The sequence below is a fragment of the Eleginops maclovinus genome, chromosome 3 (assembly GCF_036324505.1).
Source record: "Eleginops maclovinus isolate JMC-PN-2008 ecotype Puerto Natales chromosome 3, JC_Emac_rtc_rv5, whole genome shotgun sequence".
In the NCBI taxonomy this organism is placed as follows: domain Eukaryota; kingdom Metazoa; phylum Chordata; class Actinopteri; order Perciformes; family Eleginopidae; genus Eleginops; species Eleginops maclovinus.
The window spans coordinates 2,643,623-2,654,792 of NC_086351.1; the positions used below are offsets into that span (position 1 = coordinate 2,643,623).

Sequence of the window (11,170 nt, forward strand, 5' to 3'; positions counted from 1 at the left end):
CTGCAATATATGCTACTAATTTAGCATCATGACAGCTTGTCTATGAAAGATTTTTAAGAAGGCACTAATGTTTTGGCTCATTGAAAACTAATGTGCCTGTATGAGTCGTGGTTTTTAAGTTTGTATCTTCATGGTTAAAGGCACTTACTGCAAGTTGCTTTGAGAAAATGTAAGAATCTTTTAAAAGCAAGATAAAAAAAGAGGTGTAAAAAAAGTCAACTTTGACCCGCGCACACTACGCATTGTTATCCTACCTTTTATTTTTCTTCTTCTTAAATTGTTGTCTTTTTTTTTTTACTCAAGAAAGACGCCCACACCTTCGTTCTCACCCGCGTGCAACATACCTGCACGGAGGATTGCTATGGCAACAGGTTGCCAGTAGCGACGGGGTACCACCACATCCCTGCCTGTGTCTGCGGGGATGCGCGGCGCGTCAGGAGCAGCAGAGAGAAAAAACACCAGCAGCAGCAGAGGGTGAGGTCTGCAAGGCTCAGTCAGCAGAACCAGAAACATTACAACTGCGAGGCTTTCTTATTTTCTGTTTCTGTCATGCACTGAGGAGCCCTGCGGTTTCCTGCAAAGCTCGTGCGTTGTTGAAAACAGACACCTCGGCTCGAGCAGAATGGAGAGCTGAAGGAGATTCCCGAGCTCCCCTCATAACAACAGGTTAGTGTTGACACACACTCGGCCACCTGCGGCTGTGACTCTCACCGTCCCCTCCACCCGCGAGCGTCTTCGCCCCCAAAATGTGTTCATTTTACGCACGGGAGAGGAGACACATGAAGTCTTTGGATGCGTTTTGAGGCACGTGTTGAGTCCAGCTGCAGGAGGCTCATGTACCGGCTCACTGTCGTGGTAATCTGTCGCTTTAAAACCAGTTTCACAGAAAATATTCAGCTTTTAAAACGTTTTTTATTTAAATGGCGGCTCTCGATTTTGCCCTGAGGCTGCGGGTGTGTCTACCTTTGACAGTGGAGGGATCAGGCACACACAATATCAGTATGAGAATTGATATTCTTATCAGCACTCTTTCTTCCTTTACACATTTATGCGTATTGTTGCATGAATGGAGGCATATGACAATCACTCATGTTCATTCTGTCCTCTTTCCTGATCATTTGCTTGTAATTGCATACAAATGTAAAACTCATCATAAGAAATAGATTTAAAATGTCAAATATTTAAAGCAAGATTGTTAGTATTCTGCTGGCATTTCTTTCAGAGGAGTGGAAGAAAGCATCTAAAATACACATTGAGGTTTTTATTTGACCTTTTCTATTTGGTTTATATTTCTAAATTCACCACGGAGTAGATCATGTCGGATTTGTACTTTTAGACGTACATGTTGCAAACAATTCAAATGTAATTGTAGGATAATTGATCAACTCAGGAGGTTTCCTCGTGATATGTATTAGTAATAATACTCTGTATTTACCTGTAGTGTCTTGAAAAATGTACAATATTTCACTTAAAAGGCTCAAGATTTGTTTTTTTCATACCATAAAGCTCGACTCCTGGGGCACAAAGGTATACCGTACCTTTACTCGTTGTTCATATGTCATTCACAGCGTGATTTATGTCACAGTTTTTCCTAAAAACTTGGCGGAAATTGATTTTTTTTCTCATTTAGGGCTGTTGACAGTGTGTTCTGATTTATGGAGCGATACAAAGAGATATCCAATTTCCTTTTTAGAGACCTTTGACTTCTTATATAAGTCAACAAAAGGAAATTCAGATTCATGTTCCTGATATGCATGCAAATTAACACTTGTTTAATAAGATGGTGCCTCATTTGCATATTTAAACATTTCAGAAAACTTTAATATTAAAAAAGTATGATAAGTATTTGGGAAAGTTCTTCCACCTCTACTATCTCACTTAGTTATAAAATACATAAGTTAGATACACCTTCCCCGATTCCCAGCAGGTATTTCTAGGGACTGCAGAAAACAAGGACATAAATGATACAGAAAATGATGTAAAATAACAGAAATACATTTGAAAGAGCTGCAAAATGTAAAGAAGGTGTAGACTCTAAACGGCATGAAGCTACAGCAGAATTTGAAGATGGATAAACATTGTAAAGTGACAGAGGTGTGATGGATAGCAGCAGAGTCAATAAGTTATTCTGCACCAGGCTGATGTATAGCATGAATAAGTGATGATACTCAGTGCACTGCATTGATTTAATCCAAAGTCTATTAGCATAATAATATGCTATGGTATGACCTTATTGGGTATGAGATGTATGGGGTGTAATAGTGTTGTACCGTACAGCTGCAACGATCCATTTGTTAGTCTATGTACAGGATAATAATCAGCTACTTCTTTCAATATTTATTGGCTTTTGAAGCACATTTTCAGGGAGAAATATCAGAAAATACCAGGATTTCCTCCCAAGGATCAGGATTTCCTGCTTTTCTTTGTTTCATATCATAGGAAAATGAATGTCTGTCTTTTTTAAACGGACAAAAGGAGATACTAAAACACATCACCTCGGAATTTTGAAAAACTACGGACACTTTTATTTACTTTTTTCTGACATTTCCCGAATGTTTAATCTGGAAAATAAGAAAAATAGTTGTTCTCTTTCATACGTTTAACTTGGTACGTATATCACAATGATATAACTTGGTATATTTCAAGGCTGTGGAACTTCAGTCGAGTCAGAGTTGTTATTTTGGGCCAGAAATCTACATTAAAATGATCTGCATTTGCAATTTATAGCTTCATTACATCCAGCCAGTTAATTACTATCTTTCCTGCATTAAAAGAAATGAGCTGTTATTAAGCTGTGTGGGGGCGGGAGGGCAGAGGAATACCACTGCAAAGGCTCTATTGATTAAGTATAGTACAGACACATAACATGCTATAATTATGGGATAACATGCTGTTTGATACAACATAGTATAATATGTAGTAGTGCAGCAATATAACTTGGTATAAGGAAAGGTTGTAGTACTTTAAGAGGACATATTCTCATTTTCAGGTTCATATTTGTATGTTGTACCGCTACTGGGACATGTCTCCATACTCTAATGTTCAGAAAGCTCTTTTTGCCTGTGCTGCAGCTCCTCTTTCCACCCTCTGTCTGAAACCAGAGCCCAGTCTGCCCTGATTGGTTAGCTGGCCAGCTCTGTTGTGATTGGTCAACCGCTCAGAGATGTCCCGTATATCACGTACAATGTGTAGGAGCGCGAGCCAACAGAAGTGCTAATGTTACATAGTGATGTCACTATCTTAAAGAAGAAAACAAAGGAGTCCAAAGGAGGCGTTTGGGATTCGGGAAACCTTAGGACTTTAGCCTTTGCAGACCATTTACATGCACAGAAACCTATATAACACACTACAGGAAAGGGAAACACCTCAAAAGGGATAATAGGGCTCTTTAATATGCATTGAGACATTCCTAAAATGGTTGGAAAATAAGAATAAGAGGGAAAACAATAAGACCTTTAGGATGAATCACATATATATGTTAGATTCACATTCCTTCATATATGTTTGGGCAGTCAGTCAACTCAGCAGGACATGTATACTGTGAAATGACTGACCACATGCTGGAAAATGAAGTCCAGTAATTCCCCTAAACCTTTTCATTTCACTCACTCTCATGCACTCTGAATTTACCATTAGTCATAGCCATTACCCATACACACACACACACACACACACACACACACACACACACACACACACACACACACACACACACACACACACACACACCGATGAAGTCCGTTTCCCACTCACTTCCTGTCAGGGTGGCTCTCCGTGTCTGACATGGTTTCATCTCCTCACCACAGAGACTGTCACTGATGGTGTTCAGTTGGGACTAAAATAACTGCTATATAAAGCTGCTCACTTTCCAAAATCAGACGTAGCTTCTGTGTTTCTGTCATCTGGAGGCTATTTTGGATCTTCAGAAGTAATCATTTTCCCCACAAATGTAGCTGCTGATGATCAAAGAGCCCGGATAGATGGATTGAAGGACCTTCTTCGAGTGGCGGAGGAATATTTATTTCTAAACTTGTCGGTGGAAGCTTGAAAGTTTAGCTTTGAAGGAAGGCTTTAAACTCTCGTCGTAGAGCTGCTGATGATGTAAATATTGGGAGTCTTTGAAGTGCATTACATAAGCCTGGTAACATAAAGAGGCCCTTTAATACTGCGGAACCTCAGCGAACGTCTTTGGAGGACAAGATTATGATTTGACAGCTGATGGAAACTCAGCAGAAAAAGAAAAACCGCCCGTTCCTTATCGTTTCTCAAAGCCAGGGCGATGAATCACGGCTGTGAAACATCATCTTTCTGAGTTTTAAGTGTGATGGATTACATGCTGCTGATCAGCAAAGCAAGGGCAAAGGCTGCTCCGTCTGTCTCCGTCTGTCTCCGTCTGTCTCCGTCTGTCTCCGTCTGTCTCCGTCTGTCTCCTCCTGAGAGTGGCCTGCAGAGGGTTTATTTTATTTCTTCAGGCAGAAAGAGACAACTCTCCTGACCGTCATGTCACATAACATCCCCCCCCCACCCACCCATCCCAAGTGATAGTCAGTCTCTCTGACGGCTCTTCATGCTTACAGGAGCGTGACCGAGAGACACAACACGGAACAGATTTGAGTTGTGATTATGCAAATGTTTGTAAGAGGCAATTTAAAAAATGGTAATGATCTAATAAATCTGGGAATGATTGGAGGAGTAAAGCGTGTTAAAGAAAGTACTAGTAAAGCCTAAGCCCCAGTATAACCACTTTGGGTTTTATTGCCTTGATTTCAGCTGTTTCCTTTCTGTTCATAACGTTTTACTTGCCAGAAAAAGCTCCTACGATGTTGTGACGCAGTAGCATGTTGACAAAAAGTCCACCTATCAGAGCTGTCGATAAACCATTAAAATGGGGGACGGATGAATCATTCTACAGAGCTACTTTCTTTCTAACCTCATGTACTGCAAATACGTGCATGCACAGCTTCTCAATACAAAGGACATGTGTTTACTGTTGCTTCATATCAATGTTTCCCTGACAGCCACAAAAATACATTTGGGCAATCCTCAGGTTCTGTAAACGAGTCCCTATAATCTTAGTGTAATTTATCTCAGGCCTTTAAAAAAAGACCTCACTTAAACGAGCACTCAAAATCAGTGTCAAAAGAAGACGCTTTAAAGTGGTAATGAGCTAAAGACCATGAAAATGTAAGATAATTGCTTCTCGCTGCTCATGCAATTAAGTTGGGGAACAAATAGGATTTATGCCCAAAGCTACAGCGATGACACACACAAAGAAAATCCCTTTTTGCAGAAATAACAATCCGCCTGTGCCGACCCACACGACTCAGAATCTGTTCTGCCGTGCTTCTGTACTGAGTTAAAGAATTGCAAAAGATGTAAAACTGGGCTGCAGCAATCACGTTGTTGTGGTCAATAAACTCCAATTTGAATGGAAACAAAAGGAGAACGGATGAATCATTTTACAGAGCTACTTTCTCTCTAACCTCCTGTACTGCAAATACGTGCATGCACATTTTCTCAATACAATGAACAATTGTTTACTGTTGCTTCATATCAATGTTTCCCTGACAGACACACATCTGTGCAGTCATGATTAAACAAACTAGAACTGTTTCTGCAACCTCAAATCCTGTAAATTATTCAGATGTTCTATAATCTTTGCTTTTAATTATTGTGCTGGATTATTTATCGTGTCTTGGGCTTTTTAGAAAACGTTCAAATGAAGCATGGCCACCCAGGTAGACGTAACTTCATTTCAAATGTTTTGGAAACTTCAGATATGACTGCTCATGCTTGGAACCGTGCAATTTAGTTGGGGAACAAATAGGATTTATATCCAAAGCTACAGACCTAACACACCCGATAAAATCCCTTCTGTCTGTGCCGACCCTCATAACTCCGGTTTAAATAAACCATTTGCTCTGCAGTGCTCCTGCGTTGTGCCAAAAACCTTTAAAATGGTAAAACTGGGCTGCAGTAATCACTTGCTTTCGTCGGTAAACCCTCATTTTGATGGGATAACAAATGGAGAATGCACAAATCATTTTACAGAGCTACTTTCTTTCTAGCCTCACGCACCCACGAATATGGGCATGCACATTTTCTCAACACAATAGACAGATTTGAAAGGGCATTTGTTTACTTCAGCGTTTCACTGACAGCCAAGAATCTGTGTACTCTTGAGAAAATAAACAGGATATTTAAAGCTAGAAAAAGCTGTTTTTGCAACCTCGAACACTTCAGATGTTCCTGTAATCTGAGCCGTTTTTTAATCGTCTGAATGTCTCAGGCAATAAGCAACCAAAAACCATGCCACACGTAGACATCACTCGATTTTTAGTCATCACAAGCTAAGGAGTTCAAACTTAAGATGTAGTAACTGCATCTGTCTGCCTTTGTAATTACGTTTGGGCCACAAATAGGATGTATATCCAAAGCTACAGATATAACACACATACAGATTCCTCTTAAATGCACGAAAAAAGCAATCTGTCTGAGAAGAGCCACGTGTTTGAGGTTTAAATAAACCATTTGTTCCGTAGTGCTCCTCTATTGTACAGAAGAATTGTACAAAATTGTAAAAACTGGCTCGCAGCAACCTCTCTGAGAGTTTGCTCATCACAGGAAAAGACATAAAACGATGAGCAGTCCTCCTGGCAGCTTTTCTTTTGGATGAATTTACCTCCGACTATCTTTAATAGAACAGACGAGCCAACGGTCCTCTCCAGATTTAATGTGATGGGCTTCTTCTTGCCAGAACAAATGATCCAGACAGAAAGCTGCGAGCAGTGCTTCCTGATCAAAAGTAATTCAGGAGTAAATTGTGTCCAATGCTAACCAGTGTGCACCTGTAGAGTGTCTGCTGTGGGAGTAATTACTGTCAGTCCTAATCTCTGTTGTGCTGAGACTAAACCAAAGTGCATCATATTTGACATCTGCAAGGTATGTGCTCAGAATAGAAGATGTTGAATTTAAGAGTGTTTCTTCCTGTTTTCCCTCTGAGACCAACTTGATCCTGCCCAAGGCTATTTCAGACCTCATTAACCTGGCGGGGGCCCCAATAAAAAACAAGCTATTGGGGCCCGGTAAAGTTTAATCCAATTAAAAGACTGAAATCAATGCAAGCCTATCTCTCAAAATGTTCACACCTTCTATCTCATACTGTGGCTCTCAGACCCCTTGATTCCCGAAGAGACATAAAAGAAAATGAACATATTTCTTAATTTTTTTGCAAAGTGGGTCAAAGTGAGGCTGCATTTCCAGCTGTAGATCAGCCTAACCCTCCACTGCAGGGTTTCTCAAACTTCTGCAACTTATTATCCACTTCTCATTGTTGAAAGGTTTTCCAGGACCAAAATAACATGACAGACAAAGTAGAGAATATAAATTGGACTGTACATTATCCACTGTCAGCTGTAATGACGGAAATAAATGTTGTGTTTATGCTCAGTGAGTCACTTTGGAGGGCGGTAATAACTGGGGTTTGGTGGCAGCTTCTTCCGCCTGTAACTTTTACTACATACCCACAGTGTTAGGTAAGGTAAGCTCCTCTAAAAGCAGAAAGGGTTTTTTGCTACGAGCTACATTAGCAGCAACCGTAGCTAGCTTTCAAATAGAGTAGCGCAGTATTGAGGAATTTTGTAGGCTAACCCGGAAATTAGCATCGCAGGGGGTCAATAGACAAATATGCTTTTATCGTACTGACACGTTTTGTTCTTCTGGATAATCTGCACATTTTGACACCACGGCGTAAATGCAGTCTGCAGAAGTCATAAGCTAACCTTGACTTCACCTCTCTACCGCTAAGCTAAAGGCGGCTAATGTTTCGCTTGATGTTTAACCGTCTTATAATTGAGTCACTTGTTAGCAACCTCTGCTTTTATTAAACATAGAAGCTTTGGACGTTCCCCAGGGGACGGATTTTGTGTCATAGAACAGAATGTGTAAATCTCTCAAGCTTGTCTTAACCTCAGATGTTATTTCAGGCTTCCAACCACAAACACATTAAAACAAAACAGTGACTTCTAGATGAAGAAACCAGAAGGGGTGAAATGCTTAGTCACTTCAGGGTTTTAGGACTCATTCCTGCACCACTCGATAGTCTTGTGGTTGAGTTGTTAATATGGTGACGACTTTCTCTTGCTCTTAGTCCGTCCATTTTCCTGCCAGGAGCATAAAGTGGGGTATCCAATGGCTGCTTAAGACCCCTCTTTGTGTCTCATCTACACACATGCAACGCTTTGTGACTCCTAAGTAGACATTACACCTGCATCATGCCTGTTGAGGTTGCTTTTTACCCGTACACTCACACACACACACACCAACAATACACACATTGATATTCAGATGACTTCATTGTCCTTTCAATTTGCATAAAATGTAAATTTCTCTTTGCACATGCATATGAGACAACACCATATGCATGTACCAAACACCGCACAACATACAGTTCACACGACTATCATGCATCTTAAAGTGGCTTCCACTGGCATGTAGTCCATTAAAATAGCAGATCATGATCAGTCGTCATAACAATACATAATTAATATCCTTTAAAATGAGACGTGGTTTTGTTGTCCTAAGAAGCATCCTTGACTCATTGATACTGAACTTAAGTTATGTACATTTATTTCTAATACATTCAGATTCTCCCCGTCAGTGCTGAGCCCTGCAGCAGCAGTCGGGTATCCAGCCTTTGTTTGTATGCATGCCTCATTCCTGTAACCTTGTCTGAAAGCACATGCATGAGACTGGTTAAAGCTGAACAGTGCCTCGTAAAGTCCCAATTTAATTAATTGGAGTCCGGATTGGAAGTTAAAAGCCTTGCATCCTGTGGTTTAATGAAGCCAGCGACACATCTACTTCCAGTGTTGCTTCCAATAAATGTTGTTTAACTAAAACTCCCAGAGCCAATTGAAAGCCCCTGAACTGCAGGAATACGAGGCCAAAACCGTCCCCTGGGATTCCTTCTTTATTACCGAGCGGGCTTTCTGCCTGGAGGTCCAGAGATAAACTCGCCTGACATCCACTTTGTTCTGGCCTGAGTCACATTTTGTTTTGTTCCCCTCATCTTTTTAAAGGATCAAGTTTTTACAATGACATTAATTCATGTGTTTGTTTGCTGTCAGAGGACACCAGTGTAATCCGTGTGTTTGGATTCTCCTGCAGGTCCGATCCACTGAGCCCCATCTTCACTTCCAAATCTTTACACAACCGAAATAAGAGCTGGAGCCGAGACGATCAAGCATGGATGTGCCCCGGATGGCTGAAGGCCTCTTCAGCAGCACGCTGTCCTCGTCAGGCGGCGGACATCACGTGTCCTCTTACCTGACGTTGGAGCAGAAGGCGGCCTTCGTCTTCGTGCTGCTGCTCTTCATCTTCCTGGCGCTGCTCATCGTGCGCTGCTTCCGCATCCTGCTGGACCCGTACCGCAGCATGCCCTCATCCAACTGGACTGACCACACCGAGAAGGACACGTTCGATTACCGCATCGTCTAAGATGTGCGCAGTATATATACAGTATATAATAGAAGGAAACACACAAGAGACTGAACAAATGACTGCTAATTCACCCGGAAAAACCACACCCATCACCTGAAACTTTGTCTGATAAGATGGTGGATTGACGTCGAAAACGAGCGCTAACAAACAGCTTCTCCCTGCCAAATCATAAACATCTAAACTACAGCAAGACGACCAGAACTATGCTACGAATTCTCGATCAAACCCTCAGTCTAAGCGATGCAGCGGAGCCAGTTACGGCCACCCATGACTTCCTTCCCCTTGCATCAGTTCTCCTGTGGACTACCTCGTTCCTCCTCCATCTTTGCGTGTGGAAGACTTTCCGCACATCTCACACAGGGTCAAATATCTGTTGCGGTCCAAGCCAGTTGAACAATAACAGTGTTTACATCTTATCATGTTTACGTCCTTTAGATTTTTATTGATAATGTAGACAATCAGTGTTTAAAATAGTTGGTGAAAAAACAAAGGTAAATCGTCGAGCTTGATGCGGTCTTTTCGTTTTGGCGTATTTTAATTTGTGGAAGGACACGGGCGGTCCAAAAGTACTTTGTACGACTGATATTATTCAAGAGAAGAGGAATTTATTGCCTTATGTCCAAGTAAGATATTCTGTGCTGGTTGTTACCTTCTAGACAGTTAGGTAAGGTTGGTCTTATCAACGTCTTAAAGCAGGTTAAATAATCACGAAGAAGGAAACCGTTCTCCCTTTAATGTTAAAGGTTCGGGCGGATAGGTGTTCAGTGTGTGCGTTCAAAAAAAGTCCTTTAAAATCGAGCGGGACTCTTCGGTGTCCACGTCTTTTATATGTCAACAACCAAAAGAGGTGTTGAAGAAAACAACGTTTACTGTGCTGTTACCGTGTGCCTGATTTGAAACTAGATTGATGCTTTAGGAAAAAGAATGAAAATGGGTTGTTGTCTTTCTGATGTCGTTCTTTTGGTTTTCGTTTAGTGCCCATTTCAAGAAACCTAAACAGCATTTCACTGCCTGAGGTATATTGACAGTTGGTATGCCAGATCTGCAGAGAGTTGATGGTGAAGATGACGATGCATTTTCACATCAAACCCTTTAAGAGGAGACGGTGAGGCTCTTTCGTTGGGCCATTTTTTCAACTGTGCGCCTTATAGTGTAGATTGTTTACAGTATCATAGGTGGCGGAGACGCTGGAACTCAGCCAATCACTGATGCGACTGTGTCTTTGCACTTCACGGAGATACAACCCGCTAAAAAAAGAAGAAGAAGAAGAAGAAAAAACAAAAAACCCCACCCTGCTCTGTCGGGACAGGAAGTGAACTCTGACCCTTTCGACGGCGTGTGATGTTCTTGTGATCTGCTGTGGCCTTTTCCAAACCTATCGCAGATGTGATGCGATATTGTGCTGAGGTGATGTGCCCCCACCCCACCCCGACCCCCCTCACCCCGACCCCCTCACCCTGCATGTGTTTCTTGCTCTCTCCGTGCATGATAAATGGTGAAGTGCTTTAAACCTGATGTTGTAGCTGTGGGTCAGTTTCTCCAGCAGCTATTTCTTCTCGTCTGTATACTGCAGCCTTTTTTTGTTTCGATCTGTTCTTCGCCCGGAGCCACCGTTCCCTTTTTCTAATAAAAATGACCAGAGTTCACAACTGCATTTCATATGTCTTTT

General features: G+C 41.5%; 1 protein-coding gene across 1 annotated transcript; it reads left to right on the forward strand.

The window, feature by feature from the left end:
* Positions 1-442: 442 nt before the first annotated feature.
* Positions 443-10,920, forward strand: LOC134862131 (cortexin-3). The gene is made up of 2 exons (XM_063879867.1): positions 443-666; positions 9,169-10,920. The coding sequence occupies exon 2, from the start codon at positions 9,247-9,249 to the stop codon at positions 9,496-9,498; it is 252 nt and encodes an 83-aa protein (XP_063735937.1). The 5' UTR covers positions 443-666; positions 9,169-9,246; the 3' UTR covers positions 9,499-10,920.
* Positions 10,921-11,170: the final 250 nt, after the last annotated feature.